The sequence below is a fragment of the Chaetodon trifascialis genome, chromosome 21 (assembly GCF_039877785.1).
Source record: "Chaetodon trifascialis isolate fChaTrf1 chromosome 21, fChaTrf1.hap1, whole genome shotgun sequence".
Classification (NCBI taxonomy): domain Eukaryota; kingdom Metazoa; phylum Chordata; class Actinopteri; order Chaetodontiformes; family Chaetodontidae; genus Chaetodon; species Chaetodon trifascialis.
Genome location: NC_092076.1, coordinates 14485425 through 14508684, shown reverse-complemented (window position 1 = coordinate 14508684; position 23260 = coordinate 14485425). Strand labels below are relative to the sequence as shown.

Genomic DNA, 23260 nt, shown 5'->3' with positions numbered 1-23260 from the left:
TTCAACGCTCTGACAACTCCTTAAATCCCGTTCCATGCCTTCAATTTTGTCACACATTTCCAGTCATGTGACCCCGGAGGCAGCGGGGGTTCCACAGCGTGAGGCAAAAATATCCCCTCCTGCAGACCCCCTTATCTTACGCTCAACTGCTTGTTTCATCTGGCTTTTGATTTAGATGCTGTAGTATTAGCCCCCCAACCCCCACCCCCCACCCCCTCCTTTGCACCTCAGATCTACATGCAGTCTGGATACACACTGTACCCAAACAGCGTGTGGCTCTGCTGGAGCGTCCAATAAAATGTGTCACACTGAAATCCCATGTGTTTTCGTCTCTACAGATTGTCATGTGCACCTCTTCCTCCTCTATTTACATGCTTTAAAACTGACAATCAGTATCTTTTTTTTTTCCTTTTTCTTTTTTGTTCTCTATCCACAAATGTCCTTGCAATCTGTTTTTGTTAACGCGATACTGCCCATCACCTGATTTGCTTGGGCTTCGGCTTGATCCGCACGCAAATATCCTCCAGCGATCCAATCATAATTCATCCTCACTGTCTCTTGGGTGCGGCCACATTTTCACGTTAACGTGAGTAAGCATTGTCGGATTAAAATCTGATCACCTAGAAATGCGTCTTAATCGAAAAAGGGTCTTGGAGGTGGAAGCAGCACTTTAGATAATAAGGTCGAAATGATAACTGTGGCTGCAGCTGCTAATAAGTCTCACATCATTCCAAAACACGCAAATAGGCTCGGAGAAGCCCTTAAAAGATTTGGCCTATTTGTCAGACTTATGGATTTATTTTTATGTTTGAGTCATGTAACCCAGATAGTTTTTTTTTTCTCTCTCTGCTGCTTGTGATGTTTTTTTTTTTAGCTGGAGCTTGAGTACAGTGAGTGATCTAATCAAGCCTAGTTTCTTCTGTCTTTCGTGTGGTATTTTTATTACTGTTGTACCCACTTTTCTCAGAAGTTTCTGTTTTTGTTTAAAACTAGAGAAGGATGTAAAATCTGCGCAGAAATAAAACGTTGAGAATCCAAAGTGTACATTTGGTCCATCTAATTAGCATATAGATGCACAACTGACCCTTATTTTGTGTGTAGTCTTAAACATATTTCTTATTCAATTTCAAGGCCATTGCTGACCACAGCTGCATTAAAACAGCTTATTGCACATTTTAATGATCAAATTAATCAAATAGTTTCACATTTTGTGAAGACTGTTACTGTGATTGACAAATAGTCTGCCACATGACCTCCTGTAAACCTGTAAATATATTAATTAGTAAGGTTTCGAGGTGATTATAGGCAGATTTCGTTTCATTTTCCAGTTTGTAGTTGTTGTCCTAAGCTAAGCTAACAAACTGCGGGTGGTAGCTTCACATTTAACATGCAGAGTTTTAAAAATTGTATCAATATTCTCATGTAACTCTTGCCAAGGAAGCAAAACATGTGTTTCCCAAAATGTCAAACTATTCCTTAAGTATAACTCTTTAATAATAGTAAGTTTAGTAATAGTTTTTCATTTAAAGTTATTTATGTATCCCAAACTTTGTTACTGAATGGATAAGGTGGGTCATTCTGACTTAGCTGCCATTTCAAGTTATATTTTTGGGGGGTTTATTTCGAGATTTTGAACAGCAAACTGTCAAATTTTAAGATAAATGTGCAGAAATTAAACAAAATATCAGCCATCTGTAACTTAATTCTAAAATTATCGGTGTGAATCTTGAAAATCCTGTATCAGTCAAACCCTGGTATGCAGTATTTCTACAATCTATGTTTCTGTGTGTGAAAACATGTGTCTGCATGTACATGAACGTGTGGATTTGTGTGTCTGTGTGTATGAGAATCATGCTCTGAGAAGCCTCTGCTAGCTGCAGCATCATCCAGATGCTGCCTCCCTGCCTCCTCATCCCTCCTCTGGGCCAGCTGTCACCACACAGACGAGATCAGACCAGAACAATGCCAGTGTGACAGCCTCCATTCTCTGTCCTGGAGCCTCGTGGAAAAGGGCGACCTTCAGCTGCAGAGCTTATGAAGGCGCTTCTGAATAGCCACAGTACAAAGCCCTGCATGTCTGCAGTCCAAAGCCCAGCGCCCTCCTCATGTGTGTCTGTTACAAAGCCCTCAGGAGATTTGGTGGTGAATCATACAGGAATGTCATTTCTTCCAAACCATTCAACGTTATGTTGGGCAAATGAGCAGAACTCTTGTTGGGAGGTTTGTGGGTAAACTTCCTGTGTACTTCCCGTGATGTTTCAGTGCTTTACAGTTGATCCCTTATATTGCTTCTCAGGTTTGCTTTGTAAAGCCAATCCCTGTTATTATCAGCAGTTTCCCACTTTATCATCTGCATGTAGTTGCACTGTAAGACTCAGATATTTGTATCATTACCGAGTAGATATTAGCTGTGAGACCACAAGTGTACAGACATCGCTGCTCCATAGGCTGTTTGAAGTTACGCTTTCAGATGCCACCAAGTTTAAATGCCATCCTCCTGACAACAAGGGTTTGTTCAGTGATTTGATCGGTGAACTCTGTTTGTGAAACGAGGACCACTCAGACACAGTGTCACTGTCCCACCACACTGTCCAGTATACCAACGAGCCACACAAACACACACATAGATCTGCACCTTTGACCGACCCAGGAGTTGGTGTCTCAACTCATGACATCACTTGTGCCACCACTCCACATGCATCCTTTCCCTGTTTCTCCCTTTCTTCCTCGCTCACACAGTCACCTCTGTCTTGCTGTTGGTCACAAAGTAGGGCTGTGTGGGGAGGAAGTGTTGGCTGTGGCTGTGGCCTCTGGTGCTGTGGAGCTGGTTAGGCTCCAGGACGGTACACTGAGGCCTCTTGTGCCCGTAGGTCTTCCTCCGGCCCACCGTCTCAGTCCCATCCCAGCCCCTCAGCCCCAGCCCCATTGCATGCCCAGTCGCGATTGTGTTGGAACTGTATGCCAGTGGGCGGCCCATTGTAGCTGAGCTGGAGCCAATGGCGTTCTCTGCAGCCCTGGAGATGCCCAGGGACGTGCCACCTGGCATTGTCCCCGCCATGTGTGCCAGGGAGGTAGCCCCGAGTCCTGACGGCTTGCTACTGTGGCTGTGAGCATGAGTGTGAGAGGTGTGAGAGGTGTGAGAGGTGTGAGAGGTGTGGGCAACGTGGCCATGGCTGCCTTTGGGTTTGTGGCCATTAGGCTTGAGTCCCCCGCCACCGCCGCCACCGGCTAAGTGCCGTTCTGTTGGTAGGGTTGAGACGGAGGAGATGCTGGGCATCTCAGTGACATAGGTGGCCACTGGCTCAGGAGTCAGTGGACCCAGGGAGGTCATGGGGGTCATGGAGGACATTGGGGTGAGGGAGGTCATGGGTGTCATAGAAGTCATGGGTGTCAGAGAAGTCATGGGCGTCATAGAGGTCATCTGTGTCATAGAAGTCATGGGCATCATGGAGGTCATTGGAGTCATGGAGGTCATCTGGGTGATGGTGGGGTTCATGGGATTGGAGGTCATTGGATTAGAAGCCATGGGGTTGGTAGTCATTGGAGTGGTCATCGATGACATGTTGCCCATGGAGGGTCTGGAGTTTCCCATGGGCTGGAGAGGGAGCCCGCCTTTTGTTGGCAGCTCCACCATCAGCCGGCGCTTGTAGATTTCACCGTTGTACTTGGCAGCTGACAGAAGAGGGAGAGAGAGAGAGAAAAAGCTAATGAAAACGTGAAAGAGCTGCTAAACAGCGCAGGGGAAATCTTGGGTTAAATGTTCAAATCTAAATGAATTTTTCCTCCAATTTGGCTGTTTGCTCTCTTCGACATGTCAGTTATGAAAAACAATATCCTCAGCTTGTCCATTTTGCAAGTGTAAGTAGAAATAAGAAAAATATGGAGTGACTCACAAAATTAGACTTTCAGCACTTTGCAGATCAGCTGCAAACCAAGACATGCACATGTGAGAGCATGCACACACAGGCAGAAGTTTGGATAGAAGACATCCCACAATCTGAAAAGGTCGTCTAACAAAGCCCATGTACTTTAACTTTGTTAGTCAGCCTGTCCTCATCTAACTGACCAAGCAGCTTGTCAGGGCTCCTTGAAACGCCTGCATATAGAGGCCTGTCGTGCCACTGGAGGAGTTAAATCAAAAGGAAAGCCCAGAATGTCTCCTCCACCTCACCTCTTCCTCTCTCATAAAGCCAAAGAAAAAAAAAATCCTCTCATTTCTGTGTGGTGCGAAGGTGTTCGCTACGATAGAAAGATGAACAATATCTGGGAGGAAGATTCGAGACCATTACAGCGTGCACTGTGGTGGTCAATTTTTTCAACGTGGGGCACGTTTTTTTCCCCTTTTGACTTAAAGGTAATAAAGAGAAAATCTCAACTGTCGACTGCCCTTTAAAGGCAGGAAATAAAGGATAGTGCAATTGCAGAGGTAGAATGCTATCTGATACAGAGTTATGGATCTGCAGAAAAAACTCTACAGCAAGCACTATAGTGGTCTTTCTTCCAACAAAGCACCATGTTCCTTATACATGTCGCTGTCTGCAACTCCAAACATTGAATAACAGGATGCAATTTCCCATTCCACATGTAATAAACCAAAGATTTCAGGAATGTAGGTGTAGGTTTATTGGCTCACAGGTGCCATCTCTCAGCATTTGGTAGCTAGACTTCAGAATTTATCCAGTATGTATGAACATGTTAGCGACTTATTGAAATGCTACCACAAACTGTAATAAGTGGTTATAATGCATCATATAACTTGGAAGGAGTACATTCAGCAAACAGGCTACCTAGCCAGTGACTGACTAGCTAAAATAAGTCTTTGATTATTTGTAGTGTGGTTGGTTCTGGGCATGTTGAGCCTGACTGGTACACATATATTTTTTCCCTGTGCAGACAGTAAGTGGTGGTACATAGATAGATACAAGACATTTTTCAATCAGACAAGAAAGTTGCGGGAAAACAGTTATTGTATTCAGTATTCAAACATGCATGCACATGCAAAGTCACACCCAGCAGACCTTCATGTGTATCTATCTACTCACACAAGTGTCAGCCTCACTGAGCTCTATCTGTTGGTGTGAGCATCTTCCCATATCTCCCGTACACCTGTGTGTGTTTCTTTAGCCTTTGAGAAGTCACGTTTACTGCCTCACATATCTTCCTTCCTCTGTCACTCACTGTCACCAAGCTACGGTCTCTCTTATCACTGCGAAATGTGACTGTTTTTTTCCGTCGAATCCCTGTTCACTGTCCAGTCATTACTCTTCAGCCCTTGTTGCCTCCGCATCCTTGAAGATAAAGTTCAGCGAGTTTGCTCTGCCGTCGTAACTGGAAATGTTGTTTATCGCTCTGTGGATGGGGAGAGGAACAAACGGGCGGGCAGGAGAAGGGCTTGTGTGGTGAGGAGGGGGCGGAGGCAGAGCTGCATCTCACCCCCTGGGGATCAAACTTGCTCAGGCGACAGGTGAATCAATCCAGCGGCAGTCAGCTCGACGGCGCGCACTTCCAGCGGCGTACGTGAGTGGAAACGGAAAACGCCGCTGTTTCGCAGTGTGGGCTCTGCATGCTTCTGCCTGAGATAGGCCAGCATCCCACAGAGACAAACACACATTATGCATCGGGGAAAAAAATCAAGCTCTGCTTCTTTGAAGTCATTCAGTGGCAATAAAATAAAAACCTAATTAGGGTTAGAGCAGGAAGTCAATCTGCTTAACCAAACAGGTTGCCTACTGCCAAGGTTAAGAGGCATGATCACATCACCCCTGCGCTCGCCTCCCTGCACTGGCTCCCTGTCTGATTTCAAATTGAGTTTAAAATGTTATTGCTTACTTTTAAGGCCTTAGACGGCATTTGTAATCTGTTGACCTGGTATGTGCCCTCTGGACCATTAAGATCCGTGTGTGGAGTCCTGCTGGTTCCTCTCAGGTCTCGGTTTGTGGGTGATGGGGCTTTTGCCATTAGAGCCCTCTCTGCTGCCTGAACTCAGACACAGTGGCTTCTAAAAACTTCTCTTTTTCTGAAAGTCTTTGGAAATGTGTGATTTATGTTTTATTCATACTGTTTTTACTCCTGTTTGTTTTATCTTATTCCCTTTGTTTTACTTTACTTCCTCTGTCCTTGGCTTTTTTCTCTTGTTATCTGCCTCCTCTGGTTTTATTTTTTCTTTTGTAAAAAAAAAAAAAAAGCTATATAAATAAAATGTATTACTATTATTATGTTAGGAGATTTTATTTTATTTCTTCAAATTCAAAGACCTAAAGATTTATCTTCTATCTATTAAAATTTGTATTTACTGACCCTACAAAACAAAATGCATTCAGGTGGTGTGGGTTTTGGTGGAGAGTTGGTCTTATGATGAAGAAAATGCTATCTATGAGCCTTTTTCACTCTGAAAAATAAACTGTTTACAACTGAATGGTTGTATTCTTAGGCAGGAAAATGTTCCAATATAAAGATATTCGATGCTTGCACAGGGTGTGAGATGTAATCTGAACCTGCTTTCTGTAGTAGATCTGCTATTATCTCCGCTGTGGAAATACAGCACATTCAGGCAAAGGGGATGAACTGTTGTGTGGGCTATTAGAGACACAGGTACAAAGTGCTTACATTGTTCTAAAATACTACTGACATCTTATGGCCATAAACAGATTAGCGTCCCACGGCTCCGGGAATGACAATTTTAGCATCTCAGCTCAGTTCAACACTTTGTTCCTCCCTGAAATAGCTCATTAATTTTTGGATTGATTGTCGTGAAATTTTGTGCGATACATGCATTGACGATTGATTTTTGTGATCCCCTAATTTTTACTTTAGTGCCAGCATGTTTTTAGACATGGACCATAATTGGCCATTTCCCAGTAAGCACACATACATTGCTGTAAAGTCTGCACACAATCACAACATCCACATGTGATGATCAGATGATGAGCGGTTGATCATTTTAAAGCGTCATCTACTGAAAATTGCGTGATGAAAACCTACACGTCACAACAGTGTAAAATTAATGTAATGGCGACATTATCCCAGTTTAATATTCAATTGTTTTTCTTTTTTTAGTTTAGACCAGTTCAGACCGGACCAGGGAGAAACAGCAGGCAGGATTTGGAAAGAACTTTTCATGGTAAAATGCTTTTTGGCCAACGCAGTTTGAGCTGTGCTCGCCGATGGGTGCAGTAGTTTGTCGGCAAGCTTCCGCCTAAAGTTCAAGTTGGGCGGACGCAATGCGTCTATTGTTTTTCCATCCTAGTTCAGATGAAACAATGCCCGTTTCCATATGATGAAAGCCTTGATGGCTGCGTTCCCATGGAAACTACATTCACACGGGTCACTGCTCCTACGGAGCTGTAATGGGAAGCGATTGAGTCAAGCATAGGAGTATGAAGTGCAACTCTGTAGCTGAGCTGTAGGTTCCTTGATAAACACACAGACCTCTTGGGCTGTCGTGGGCCTGCTGCTGCTCCTCTCCAGAGGAGCAGTGACCCTGCCTGCTGGACTGTCTTTGGGCTGGGCAGAGCGGACAGGTTGGGTGTCTGCAGGGTGGGCTCCCGCTGGGCTGCTGGCCACAGCGCTGGCTAATCTGCCACCTGCAGTAGCCATCTTACCTGTCTGCTTTCAAAACAAGTCACACCGTGCTGCCGCAGAAACCAAGTAACTTTAGTCCTGGCTATTGTTTTTCCAAGTTCGGTGTGTGCAGGGGCAGCTTGTGGCAGCCCACCCAATCAGTTAGGTTTAGGTTGACTTAACCGAAGACTTAATAGAACAGAGAATGTGCTTCTTTTTTATTTTACATTAAATAAATAATTTTCATTTCATGTCATTTTTCCTCTTTGTTGGATTTACTAATAGGAATTAGGGGAAACTGAGGATTTACATTGATAATGGCAAGGATAAAAGTAACACAGTCACGCTGTCACACTGTTGTTTGGAAGTTGTGTTTCATGTAAGTTTCAAGAGAGGATACATCAATAAAAAGTAAATGAACCCACAGTGCTGTGTCTCATGGTAGTTAATACTGGGAAAGATGCACAAGAAGACAAAAAAAGGAGATGCTATTGATTGACAGGAGTCTGGTTTATCAGCTGGACGGTAGACCATTGGGAAAGTGGCAGAGGCAATTAAAGAAAGGAAAAGAAGACGATCCAAGGGTGTTGGGAAGATGGTGTTGAACTGGTTCTATTTCTCAGGGGGTCAACAGGCAGAGAAAACACCAGACTGCAGCAGAGGAGAGGAGCAGGAGAGCACAAAGTCCATTTATGTTGCTCAAGATTAGGGAAGCTCACACAAAGGTGATTTCAGAAAGATCCACCGCTGGCATTTTGGTTTTGTTTGCCGTCATTTAGTCCCTCACCCTGTCTCATACTCCACACACACACGCACACGCACATATTTTTCACAGCTTGTGTGTGACGTTCTAATCATTTGACTCAGAAATGGCAGTTTGCCTTCTGGAAATCCAGAGTTCCTGTGCTTTGTATCTCTGAACAGGTTTCCAATCATTTCACAGGAGCATCTTTGAATACCACTTGTGGAATGGAAATCTGTCAGTCAAGTGTGAGCCCGGTGGGGGTGGGGGGGGGGGCTCCTTTCAATTACAGAAACGGAATCAGATATGAGCCGCTATAAGGGAGGATCAAGATTAGCGGCCCAATGATTCTTTAAGGAGCGATATGGAGGATGATGGATTGAGGTGGGGGCCAGGGAGTGAAGAGGAGATGGTGTGGGAGGGGAGGCAAAAAAAAAGGTGAGGGGAAATGCAGAGGAGAGGGCAGGAGGCGGACAATAAAGGCGGCGATATGAAAGGAGGAAGAAGAGAAGATGGGAAATAGGGAGAAGTGGGAGGGAAGGAGCGGGAGAAAAGAGGAAATGAAGGGGGTGGGGGGTGGGGGATGAAGGAGAGAAAAACGAGCCAAGGCGCTAAAGGTAAGAAGAGCAAACAGGAGGAGGGAAATTGGTCTTGGAGAAGCAGTGAAGGGCCATTTTAGATCTAAAGAAGCAGAGATGAAGAAGTGGGGCTGAAAGCAGCTGAAGAGGAGGAGCGTTGACAGACATGCGCTCAGTGCAGTTTCTGTACTGCTGCCTGGACCTGCTTCAGTCTCTGCACAGAAGGCCCTGTGCAAACCCAAATGGCCAAATTTGCCTCATTTTAAATGAGGCACACTGGTAGCTTTGAACATTTTATCCCATTAACTCTAAAAAGTCTTCACTTTACAGGGAGTCCAACATTTTTCGGAGCCCGCCACAGCTTTTTAGATTGATTTTATTCCCCATAGGCAGTCACGGCTCTCGCAACATGTCAGTACATTCTGAAAATCCACTTGCATAGACTTAATACTGTAATCATTTTGTCTGGTACATTTTTGTCAAAGTTATCGTTGGATCGAGTTTTCGGAGCAATTGTGTCCTCGTTCATGGGAACAAAAAAAAAAAAAAAAAGCTGTTTCAGTCTTAATTCAGTTTTTTCTTACTCCAGGCTGCACATCGTTCACTTGTGTTTGTGGTCTGCTGAAATGCCATATGAAACATAACTGGCAGTTATTAAGCTAAACGGTCTTCATGAAGGTCACTGTCGAACAGGAAAAAAAAACAGAAAAGTGTGTAGGAGTGTGCAGCTTTTTTATTTGAAAAGGTTAACTGCATTCATTTAGGAGCATGTTGCAGTCTTCTGCCTGTATGAGCATAATGAAATCAAAGTGTCATTTACTCGGCGACATATCTGGCTAAATATCTTTTGTAGAACAAGTTGCTCCATGTGCTCTGGAGTGAGGGGGAAAAAAAAAACAAAAGCACTGCCGTCCAATGTGGTGTCACTATGTTCTCTCTCCAGCGTGCAGAACACTGTTTCTGCTGCATGCGTTAAAAACTCGTCGTTAGCCACGACGCTGTGCTGGAGCAGCTCTTTGAACTCAGACAGACTTCTTCTAACATCCGTCTCTGGATGATGGGGTAGGAGGGATCCACAAAATATTTCATCTCGCAAAGCTAATTGTTAAGTATTTTTAAGGCAGGACGAGGGGAGAAGTACACATATTTGTTAGCGTAAAGGGTGAGGGGTACACTCTCAGTCTTCAATTACCGTTTTCCTTCCACCTATTTTCCATCAACCTGCCTCGGCTATTTCTCCCACAGTTAGACATTTCTTGCATTTCCCAAAAAGCCGTCCTCAATCCTCAGAGCATGTGCTGCATCCATCTGTTGGTTTTAAGTGCGGTGAGATGAAAGGCGGGCTGTAGCCTAACATCAGAGAGGAAGGTTTTCCAGTTGAGGAACAGCGAGGTTGTGTCCCGTCCTCAAACCGTGACGCGTCTTGTGGCTCTGCGCTGCACTCTGATCTCATGAAGCTCCTGTCTCTGCACCTCCCGTGACAGATTCCTTCTCTCCCTCTTGAATATCGGTGCCAAACGCTGAGTTGAGAAAGAATCCCTTTGTTCTCTGATCCTCGGGGACCGGCGCAGAGACTTCTTCCGTTTGGCATTTTAGATAACGGAACAATTTTCTGCAATCAAACAGCTGTAGCTGCGCTGGAAGTATCGACTGCCTGATGTCTATGTTTAGTCGGTCATCTGGGAATTATAAAAATACACCACCAAACAAAGATGCCAGGGTCCAGGACTCATGATGACGGTGTTAATCACCATTTTCATTGATGTCCTTGTCAGCTGGCTTTCCTTTAAGCTCAAAGATGATGTGTCCACTTATCACTTATTATTCATCTGCTTCTCTGTTTTCAGTTTTGCTGGCAATTATGTAAACTGCTATCATAATTACACAACATCTTCTTGCTTCCAGGGCACAAAGCAGCTCTCAGCATAAACAATCATGATAATCTATTACTGTAACATGTCTGAGGATGAGTCAGGGCCCTCCACATGCAGTGTGAGCTGGAAAATAGCATTTACATTTACAATATGGAGAAAGTTCACACCTACATTTGTCACTTGAATGAAATGTTTTACTTGCGTCCAGGAAAAAGGCTTTTCGGGCCTGTCTGATTATTTTCAAATGAAGCGCACAAATGCAGACAAATAGCATTTTGTAGCTGTTTCTACAGATGTCTAGATGAGTTTGTAGATAATACCTGGCATGAGTGGGCTGAATTTTAACTCATTAACAAGCTAACAGACACACTGAAATGTTCAATTCTAGTCAATCTCAACTTCTGAAGTCAGGTTATGAAATATTGATGCCACTGCCAATAATATATAGACAGAACCAGCTGCACGGGCCTGAATTTGGTGGCATGCATTAAGCTGTCAAACAGCTTGATAAGCAGGCTGCTTCTGTTTTACAGCATGTCCAGTTTGGTGTGTAATCAATAACGCTGCCTGCAGGGCTGCCACAATACACCTCTGGAACCAAAAAAAAAAAAAAAATCATCTGGTGCCCTTTGTGCTTGGATCCTGAAATATTTACTGCCAGCACAGGATGCATCAGATGATGACTCCGCGAACAAAAATAAGGGATTCCCTGGAATAATTGTGACGATGATCCACCCTGTCCAAACACTGCTGCAGTCAGAGCCAGCAGCAACGGCTGCTAAAATCAACACTGCAAAACATTCCTCTCTTCTGCAGTTCATCTTAAAATTTAAAGATGTTAAGATAATAAGAGAGCTTGACAGACACTCACCCACAGCCTTCAGGGAGGCGTACTTGTTGATATCCTTGCTCTGCTGCTGCTGCTGCTGCTGTTGTTGTTGTTGCTGCTGCTCATAGACGTGAGCCAGCTGGCTGAGAGCGGGGTAGGAGTGCTGCTGGCCCATGTTTGAGCCCGGTCCCACGTTGTTGTTGATCTGACCACCCTCTGCGGGGCAAGGACACACGACAGGACAAGGTTAGAGTCAGGTTCAGGACGGGAATGTGGGAGCATCTTGGGCATCGTGACAGGAAGATCTCTCATTCACATTTCCCAGCACTCACTCCTCATTTTTTGATCCAGTGTGATCAGCTGCTTTAGAAATGATATCCATGCTCCACAATTCTCAGGGCACATTAACTTCCATTCAATCCAGTGCCATCAACTGATGGACTCTTGCCATCATTCTACAGCTGCAGCCTGTTGTATATCATGCTGCCTAATACACATTTATCAGAGTGCCTGTATGTACACTGATAAGGTGCATCTGCTCCCTCTTACATGAGATTTAACCAGTAATTGCACTAAGCATGCTAATACATTCAAGTCAGTATAAGAGCTGAAATTGTCATGTTGCAGCATACAAATTGCAGTATATATCTGAGCTAATATTTATTATGTACTATGTATATTAAACTGCAGCAAAAAAGAGCTTTAGTCCTCTAATATAATAATAAATACTGATAAACCTTATTTCCATAGTGCCCTTCAAAATCAGTGTTGCCCCACAAAATACAATATTATACAGTATAGGTGCAAATACAGTGAATGTGAAAGAGCATTGTCCACAGAGAAAGTAGAGATAAAACTTAATATAAAAGATCAAAATTAATGCATTTAAAAGGACATCCTAAACATATTGTACAGATGGCAGTCTGTACAGGTGTGTTTTTAACAGCTGAGGCACTGACTCAGCTGACCTGATGTTGAGGGGGAGTTTAATCCACAGTGTTATTCCAGACCATGTCAGTACTCGAAAGTGATCAGTAGGATCTTAAAATGGATTCTGTTGCAGATTGGGAGGCAGTGTGGTTCAGCCAGGACCGGAGTGATGTGTTCCCTACGCTGAGTGACAGGGGAAATTAGCTTTAGCTATCACAATTGTTTATCCACTACATTTAGCTAACTATTTAGACTTCTCAAATGTATGTATTCACTCAGTATGTGTTAATGCTTTTTTAAATTATTTGAGGTGCTTTCCACATTTCTTTTGCTTTTACTATCCATGTGCATGTGAAGTTGCCTGATGTGGCTTTAAAAGAAACTAACTCTTTTTTTGCCACATGTGGGTAGGTGGTGTAGGAAGTTACAGCTGTTTTAGGTTAATTACAGTATCCATGATAGCAAAATTTGCTAACTGCAATGTATTCCCATAATTCAATAAGTGCTAATTAGATTTCAAAAGGTATGTTGAATGTATGAGTCTATTCTCCAACATCACTGCAGCACACACAGCTGGAAATAATCCAGTAGCTTTAAATTCCTGCCTCTAAACCACAGTAAAACCTTGATTATTTACAGGAACTCCTGCTCTGTTCTGATTGTGATTAGCAAGCAATCAGTTCTCTGCTCCCCAGCATATTTTATAGCCAAAGTATCCTTCTAAACCATGGCCATAATTGATTAGTCAGTGTACCAGCCTTCCTCCACAATTGCACCTACAGCTGCACCTCCTCTGTAAGATGCAGAAACCATATGGCAGGGTAACACATCCGCGAACGTACAGATGGATATGAAGGCCTGCAGCTCGATAGAGTGGCAGGGAAGTGTAGCAGGACTGCACAGTCTGACTTTAAAGCACGGCTGAATGTTAAAATATGTGTGGGAATTTTGCAGCATTATTCTCTTGCTGTGCTGAGCCTGACAGATAATTGCAAATTCCTGTTACTGAAGGCGATGGGATCCTTGCTCAGTGAATGCATTCGCTTAAAAGCCCCAGTGCTGCCACTTGATAATTTGAGAGGTAAGAAAAAGTTAGGGGGCAGAGAGCGAGAAGAGGGAATGAGGGGGAGAAGAAGTGAAATGGGAGGGAGGGATGAGGATGCATAAAGAATGAAGAGAGAGAAAAAAGTTTGTCTGGCAGGGAAACAAAGAAGGTGTGTGAAGCACAGAGGGAGCGAGACAGAATCACTTAGGCAGAAAGCACAAGAAAAGAATGTGGACGGACAGTAAAAGATGGACACTCTCAACACAGTCCTATTAATACAAGCTCTTCCTCCCCTTCATCTCCTTTCGCCCTCTTATAGGTGCTCTAACGGATGGCCTTTTGTTGCTCCACGGCAAACAGAGGGGGAAGTTGGATGGCAACAACCCCACAATATTGATTTCCTCCACCGTTTTCTCGCTGTTTCATCTCAGCGGTGCATTGTTGAGCCACGAGGTGTGCTCGGATGCTTTCAACCTGCACAGTCCGACTGTCAAGGCAAAACAAATTGTGTAGTTACTAATTAATCACTTAGCTCTGGCACTGACTCAAACCAAACACACACATACGCGCACACACACACACATACGTGCACACACACACACACACACTGACTGACTGACAAGGTAGAGAGAGTAGAGACAATTAAAAAGATCATCAGAGTGAGGAACAGTGTGAGGTGTGTCAAGGAAAGGGTAGGAGAATCCCTGATGTGGTGAAATGTGGTGAAATGTCCCATGGTGTTTGGTGAGAAGGAGCAGACGTGATGTTCATTCATATAGATGACTGGCTCACTGAAGGCTACATGAATGTAGGTAAATTGAAACAGATGCTGCGTGAGAGGGTTGGAGATACTTTGTAGGGATGGAGATGAAGCCCTTCTCTTCAATACATTTACTAGAATTTCTTGTAATGGATTTTGTTTGGTTGCAGAGCACAATTGTGAAATCCAACATCCTAGCGAAGCTCAGGTACATCTCCTACTTTTCAGACACTCTGATTTGCAGTCATGAAATAGCAGCATACAATTGTAAAACCCACATTTACAAAACGAAAGAGGAGACTCGGCCCACCTCACATGTGGACTGTATGACACATTATGACCGCATGCAAATACATTATGTTGTTAGTCAAGACAAATCTGGTGAGGTGGTTTACATAGTCTCATACCAGAGAGACAAAGAACATATTGGAGTGTCCTGGACTCGTGTCTGCTCTGCCATTTGGCTGTCTGTTCAGGGTGTGACAAGCTGGCAAATCAAATTATACAGTCTCAATGAGCCACAGATAAACATCTGGCTACCACTGTGGTGCATTCAACTCTGTCTGGCACAAAGACAGAGGTGAAGATTGATACCACTCTCAAAACACAGTAGCTTGAAGTAGCAAAGGTAATAAAATCAGCCTGCCGGTACCACTAATTACCACGTTGCATCTCATGACTTGTACCTCTTTACAGGGCAAGCTATGCTATGCTAACTGTCTCCTGAGCAGGCTGGAGCTCAGTTTTAAGCATACAAGTGATATCAATCTGATCAATCTAACTCTCTTCCAGAGTGCAAATGAGCACATTTCCCAAAATGCTAAACAATTCCTTTAAATGTAAGTGGGAGCGATAAAACATTGAAAGGCAGAAGTGTAATATGTTGGCTGTGCTGTTTACCTGTTGCAGCAACCTCTCCCTGATGGTTTAACGTGTTGCAGTAATGGATGATTAAAATTACAAGAGTGTAAGAACAAGCCTGTCAGTCCAAATTTTGCCTTTAATACCTCCTGCTTTAACCAGGACCTGTCTCAGATTCCTTTCATCCATTTTAAAAGCAATGCATGTAATATATTATCAGGATAACTTCAACTAAGAATGCTGATTTCTAAAAGAAATTGTAGCTGTGCTGTAGGGTTGTGGTTACAACATTTGGGCAAGTGGATTTATTGGACCCTTTGTACTGATTTTGTGAAGAACATTTTCTGCAGTTTATCACATACCACAAATTTTTAAGCTATGCAGTCTATAAATGCACTGCTAATTGAGGCATCCTATGTCAATTCATCCTTATTACTAATGCATAAGATAAGAATTAATACTGTTTGCTGCTGCTTGCTGTGAATCCCACTGTCATACAGTTTCCTCCGCTGTTTACTCTAATACACTTCTGTATTACAGTTTCCTCCGCTACTCTAATACACTTCTGTTTCAGAGTGAAAAAACAATCCACAACCTCTTCTCCTCTGCTTCTGTTTGTTTACAGAGCGAGTCACTGCTTGTCATTTCAGGCTCATAGAATCACTGTTAGCTCTCTTTAAGCACTTGGTTGACAAGGGTGACAAAGATAATAGAAATTTGAGCCAAAATACATATAATTGCTCTCCTCGCCTCATGCAATCTTGAGAGATAAACAAAAATATATCCAACTGCTCTGCTACTCCCACCCAGCTGTTCTATTATCCTACTTTTTTCTGTTTGAGGATCCACCTTTGCAAAAACCTCTCATCCCTGCATTTTGATCATCGTGGAAAAGATCTCACACACACACACACACACACACACACACACACACACACACACACACACACACACACACACACACACACACACACACACACACACACGCACACACACATACGCAACAGTTCAGAGTGAAAACAAACACAGCACCATGACGACATCATCGCACTATAAACCCATTCAGCAGGGTGACTGACAGCTGTCACCAGGATGCCCATCAGGATGATGAAAGGGGCGCGGTGGGAGTCTGCTGGTGTGGTCACTGCCTCACCAAGCTGAACCAAAACACACTGATTCTCTGAGGTCACTGCAGCCTGTAAACTAGCTCCAGTGTTTCCCCAATATGAGGGCAGCAGCAAAATCCAAAGAAAGGAAACAGAGCAGTGAATGTGTAGCAGGCAAAATGGCCAGTCGGAGCTCATCGAAAAATTCAGCGTGTTCAATTGAGAGAGGAAGAAATCTGAGTACTTTAAGGAACCTTAAGAGAAAAATTGATCAGTAGAGCTCAATAGATAAATGGATAGATGGCTGTTGTATGACTTCCTGGGTGAAAGGTCATGAGGTCAACAAAATCAATAGGCTTTGTCCTGTTGGAAGCCTGACTGTGCAGAAAATATGTTGTTTATGACAATGGTTAGATATGTTCATCTGAAAACTGAAAGGTTGGACTGAGGGTGGTGCTACAACAAAGATATGAAGATTAAATCACATAACCTGCAGTTTGTGCTGCTGGGGGTACAACAGGTTAAAACTGATTAACTTATCCCTTAATGTTGAATTGCTTCATTCATTTGTTCCATTTGTATCAAGACTTTTCAAATGAAAGATTCAAAAGGCCTTTAATGATGAATGAAATTAAATTTTGATCATCTGCTCTCAGGACTCCCTCAGACCCTTCAAAATAAAGGGCTGATGATGGATGCTGGGGATTCTTAAAAGTGGCAGTCCAATCCTGTCTCTTAGCTAAACACTAATACCGACACCTAAGCGTCTTCCACAGATTCCAACACATTGTGTTGAAGTCCAACACAACGACAGAAAAGTCTTATTTTTCTGAGGAGCTGTGAAAAAACACTTGTCTGTGCTCTTGACTAGCCATTCTGGGTGCTATTGAAAATATTTATTGTTGCCTACGGGTGTAATCCTACTAGGAGACTTAATCCTTACACTAACAATAGCAAAGAGACAAAAATGCAGGCTTTCCCATTCATTTCAGTGAGGCTGCATTGGTGAAGCAGAAGGTCCTGTTGCCTACCACTCACACTGCATTGGCCACAAAAATGTGCAAGCACAGATACGTGGTAGAACATTTTAATGTTTGTGTAGTCATTTCAAATGAATTACAGTAAGTTACAGTGCAGTACAGTGCTTGTTTGTAGCTAGCCATGTTAGCTATGTTTTGTTTGCAACATAGGAAGAAGGGTGCCACACTAAGTCAAGTCCAAAAGATGTCCCGTTGGACCAAAAGCCCATTTTCTGACGTCACATTATAATCATAATCAACCCTTCAGTAGACAGAACTAGCATTTCAAACAACAAGTGCTTCTGGCAGTCCACAAAAACACAGTCTGACAGTTGATTAGCTATCTTGGTGGCTATAGTTGCCGATTGCAACACTCAGACAAGAGGGAATACTCATTCTTCTCACTGGTTCACCACTCATATTCACACATTGACTTCTTCCTCACCAACAACTGGTAACTGAAATAAAATTTCCAGTAAACATGAGCACAGCTACTATTTCAACCAATGCAGTTAATAAAGCATTAAGATGAACAAACTTAACCACTCTGGGATGAGGTTCTGAGATAGCCACATTGCTCCTTTGTGTGCAGTTAACAATCTGAATTTCAATTCAAAGAATGACAAAGATTTGTTTATCTGTCCATAGCCTTTATTAATTCACTGTGAGCTGTATTAAATCCTCAAAGTCCTCAAAGTGGCCATGGCCATAATCATGCATAACTTAAACCCTTAATACAATTTAAACGAGTGAGTTATATAAAAATTCAACCCCCTCCATCATACAGTTGTCATGAACAAGGAAATTACAGAGGGCAAAACATTTTTTTGTTCCAGGCTAAAACATATCTGTGGCATTGATGGGGATTGACTCGATTTTGGAGCCAGCCTCAAGTGGCCATTCATTTTGGCACTTGGGCTTTGGCTTCATTTTCCAGCCCTGGAGGTTGCTGCTTGTATTAAACACTAAATTGAACCTAGTTTAATATTGTACTTCATCTCTATTTGAAAATCATTTGTCATATTTTTAGATTGGGCTTCTCAAAGACCCAAACTTACCATTGAGTTACTGCCCCATTTCTCTCCTCCATAAGACACTCAGCCAGTAACACACCAAGGCTTTTTAATTTAATCGATTATTCATCATTGAACAAACAGGAACCATCACGGTCACCTTAGATGCAGAAATGGACAAACCTCACAAAGCTTCACACTGCACAGGTGGACTAGTTAGGGATGCACACTCTCTCCCCTCTCTATTCACTATTACTAAAAAGACTCCCACCCAAAACATTCATCGCACATCATAAGATCAGTCTCTATGCAGATGATATATTATTGCTCCTAGAAAACCCTCACTCATTGTTACAAGAATCATCTAAACTTATTGAAGCGATATTTCTGACTACTCCATAAACTGGAATAAACTTTCAATCCTTCCATTACACATTAGATTACATTACATTATCAGGACGATAACGATAGCTTGTTCGTTGTAGTTCAGTCGAGCATGACATCCCTTACCATCCACCATGTTTAACATTATAGGCACTATGTGCTTTTCCAACATAAAGCAAAGTTTCAGAGTTATTGCCTCTGCACGCACATCATGCGAGCCTTTGTTGGATGGACAGTGTTCCATTTTCGACTTTCAATGCAACCGTTGGGTGCTGACTGTTTCACTGTCCTCTTTTACAGTGCAGTTCCAAGCTCCAAGGCTGGTCTATGCTTTGCCATCTTCATCTGACCATTTCCCACTGACCGCTTCTTATTTTGCTGCACCAGTAGTTTTCCAAACTGCAAAGGTACAGTACGTCCTCTTTTATTATAAAAGTGAATATATATGAACTCCAGGAAATAGTTTGTTAATAGCTAGGTTTTAGACTTAGCATACAAACCTGACAAAAGTAATGTTTGCTGCTACCTGTTTAAGAGTCACTTTTGATTGATGTCATGCCAACTTTGAGAAAATATGCATGAAAGAACAGTCTAAATGTATTTATTGTTGTTATTATATTTTCTCACTACAGTGGGGAATCCACAGTTCACATCCATCTACGTACAGTATCTCCATAGGCAGGTATTTTCCACCTCACAGCAAGCTGAAGGACTGCCAGAAGATTTCTAAAGGTCAGTTTGATTTTTGTCAGACCACGGTGAGCTTGACAAGATGGATGTCTGGCTTTGCAAGATTACTGCTGCCCAGTATCAAAGATTTCTCATTTCCTGCATACCTTTGTTTCTTAAGAACTGCACACAACACTGGCTGTTTGTAAGGGTATATTGTAAAAGTGGCTCCAAATTGGCTTAAGGTTGAATCATTGCTATGTCACATCAATTACTGACAGGAGGAAACTGGGCATATATTAATATGAAGTCATCCCAGAGTACCATGTGAGGAGATGTGGGTAAAGGCAGTTGATTTGATTATGCATTTGATTTCAAACGTATGCCACTGTTTATTTTTAAAGTTAAAAGAAAAAGACATTTACATGAATTCACCCTGCAGGGCGAAGGTGCAGGAATGTCAGGATTACAGTAAGTGTGACTGCACTGATGAGACAGCGTGTAGATGATGAGCTTATGACCGCCAGGTAGCAGACAGTGCAGTCAGCAACGAACAACATGAGTGTGCACTACATAACACTGCAGAGGCAGAGTCATACGGCACCAAAACACAGAATGATTTCAAAGCCTCGCTGTCGCCCTCGTGGGAAGCCAGACATCCAGCATGGAGCCGAGAGGCAATCCTCCCGGGGCAGAAATGCTATCTGTGCTTTTCTCATGCCCCAGACAGGAATACTGTATATTCTGTTGGAAATAGAGTAGACAACACATTCAGCTGGGTCCCTTGATGTGCGCTGTACAGCTGTGTGTGTGTGTGTGCAAGAGAAAATGAGGAAGAAAAAACATCAAGAGAGACATCAAGAGAGAGCCAGAGCACATGTATGTAGGAGTGCTTCTATCTCATGCTTGGCCTGACTCCATTGCTACTGGCTGTACAGTGTAATTTCACTGCTTGTTTGATTCGGCGCTGAAAATTGTAAGCAGCTGACTCATCTATTATTCCCTCTTTCTCCTCACTCTGCAAATGGATAAACCCTCTTCTTTTCTTCAGCTGCAAAACTGCCTCTCTGTCATTACTCAACCCTCTCCATCTCCCTCTTCTTCTCTCTTGTCATGGCAACAGTATTCTCTCGTGTAGTATTTGCTCTGCAGCACACCGCGAGTTCGCATTGTCCCGCAGTCACCCGCGCCCACATATCAACAGGCAGGCCGGCTGTACTGTACTGAAAAAGTCATTGTTATGCAACCTATGTTATGCTGCCTGCTGCTCTGTCGGTCTGTCTGTTCATCTCTCTCCACTTATTCTTCACGTGTCTGCTTGCCTCTTCTGAGCTTGTTCTAGGTCACATCCTAACAGCTTTGTCAGGCGTTGTCAAAAAAGCACGCATGTTTTATTGAAAGACTTGCTCTAGTTTGGTAAAAAGGCAATTTTATGAGTCATCTTTGGGTATAACCGAGCAAAGCATTTTGACGTTGAATAGATGTTGACACAAAAGTCTGCACCGACGAAGAAAACCTGTGTAAATAGAGCCTGAAAATGAAAGATGAGACGTGTGCAGTTGTCCAAAGCTGCTGCCTGTATTTTTTTTAAATTGAGAGTGACAGTAAACATCTTTGTGATATTAGTTCAGAAGAATGTGCCCAAAAAATGCATCCCAAGACTAAAAATGGGTAATCTCTAATGTGTGAAGCTTTCTCTGTTTAATATGTAGCTTTGAGAGCTCTTGACTCGTCCAAATCATTCACCCCTGTGCGACAGTGCGCACACATCCTTGTGTACGTGTAGGAGTGTGTGGGGTCCACTCTGTTTCTCTGCATATGCATATTTAGTCACACCAAAAATGGTAAGCAGGTTATGTGTGAGCCTGTGCGAGGCGGGAGTGCAGAGCTTCCTCTGTATTTGCCCTCCTGTCTGTTTACAGTACATAAGAAGGACTGCATCTATCTTGACCTCATCCCTTCGGCCCGTATCTCTCTCCTGCAGCATGGAGGACAGCGAGGATCACAGAGTGAGCAAAGGCCTCGCTATGTGACCGCTGAGCTCATGGGAATTTCGCCGGGAGCTGGGTGTAATATCCCCTTTGTGGGGTGGACGGTAAGGTGAGGGAGTTCATGTGGAAGCTTGACCAAAGGAAGGCAACTCTGGGCCCTGAGGTGAATCGTGACATATGTGATTATTGGATATGGGGGAGAAAATTCATTAAATCCTTGACTATATAAACAAGAAAGTTTACTAGAATGAGAGAGACAGGCAGCGAGAGAAGAACAGATGTCCGGGGCTGCATTGGTCTTAGTACCTGCTGGTATTTTCAGCAGTAGGGGGCAAGTTTGAAGGCTAAGGGCCAGAAAGCTCAGACAAACTCTTTGACACCCATTACTGTTTGAACGAAGGCCAGCTTTATGACAGTTGAGCAAACGTCATACAACTTTTAGAGGTGCTTCAAAAGTCAAGGAGTAGCCGACGTTAGCATAGTAAATCCCAACCAGGGATGGGCCTTCTTGGGGTGCTTCTGCATTTGCCAGGGGGTATGTAGAAAGACTGTGGCGTACTCAAGTAAAAGAAGACAAAGAGCACACCGGACCGTTCTACCCAACTCCTCCTCAGGTGAAACCTGGCTGTGGTTCAGGAGGTAGAGCAGTTGCCAAATAGGAGGTCGGTGATTCAAACCCCGGCCTTGGCAGTCCACATGCCAAAGTATCGCTTTCTCCTTCAGTCTCATGTTCCCATGCTGCTCGAACAGTTCTCATGCCATAACAGTGTGACAGCAACAGAGCAGTGGTGTAGCCTATATGATACTCAAGTATGCGCCATTATTTCCAGTGGCTTCTGCCATACCATAACAGCTTTTCGCTGCGTTGAGCAAAGCCGCATGTTCATACCAGCGTGACACTCAGTCAAACGAAAACATCCTTTCCAGGTCAAACTGCTTAACCTAGCAGCCTAGCAGCTCAAAACACATTGTGTCTAAAAGGACCTGAAGAAGCTGTCTAGGGATGTGAGCGCAAACTAAGCAAATATTGCAGAACATTTGACAATACAACAATGCACAGCGCACGGAGGACTGGTTATAATGGGACAGAGAAGTTGAAAGGACTGGTTATAATATGCATTGAGAATGGTCAGCCAAAGAAGTCGAACCAACAGCAAATTGTTGTGGACTTTATGGTGCACCAGGCTCAGAGAACGACATTCAGAGAGGTGAGTGCTTACTAACTACAGACAGGGACATGAACAACCACTGTGTTGCCTAGCAATGTAGCACTGAGGACGTTCACTAGGCAGTGTGGGGGTACATATGGTAAAGATTGCAGAAATTTGCTGTTCAGTGACACATTCAATTCTAGAGAACTTGCATGAACATTTAAAAGATCCTACTATGTTTAAGCCAAGTCATTGGCACCACCATTCATTTATTTGCCTGGAAACGCTGCCTTGAGGACTTGGGTGTGCATGGCCATGAATAATATATCTCACTAACTCAGCCATAAGGCTGCTGTATGGCATTCAGTGCACAAAACTGTGTGTGTGTTCCAAAGCAATGTGTCACATCCTCAGCCTTATATATGGCCTTGTTTTCCAAACATTGTTCATCTCATTATCATCACCATATGCTGCTAGCTTTGTCTTCGCTCATTAGCGCATCAGCACACTCCCATTTACGAAGAGATAGTGAGAGAGAGCTCAGAGGGGGGGCACGGCAGAGAGTGTGTCATGAAATGCTCCAGAGATACAGAGAAATGTGTGCAGCCAACTCTGTTCCAAAACCGATCATATATCTCAGAGTAATTCTCATGAGGGCTGACCATTAAACAGATAGGAGTGCCATGCAGGGAAAGCCATATTATTGAAAAGTCTGTCAGGGAAAATGGCGGCAGGAAAAGATAGCAGA

General features: G+C 43.4%; 1 protein-coding gene across 2 annotated transcripts in view; it reads right to left on the bottom strand.

The window, feature by feature from the left end:
- Positions 1 to 423: 423 nt before the first annotated feature.
- shisa9a (shisa family member 9a) overlaps positions 424 to 23260 on the bottom strand; it is a 48826-nt gene continuing 25989 nt past the window's right edge. The window contains exons 3-4 of one of the 2 annotated variants that reach the window (XM_070990078.1): positions 11626 to 11799; positions 424 to 3672 (exon numbers count right to left, since the gene is read on the bottom strand). In XM_070990078.1, coding sequence (XP_070846179.1) covers positions 2732 to 3672; positions 11626 to 11799 — 1115 coding nt within the window. In that variant the 3' untranslated portion in view covers positions 424 to 2731. The remainder of the gene's footprint in view (positions 3673 to 11625; positions 11800 to 23260) is intronic. The other variant, XM_070990079.1, reaches the window with a different exon arrangement.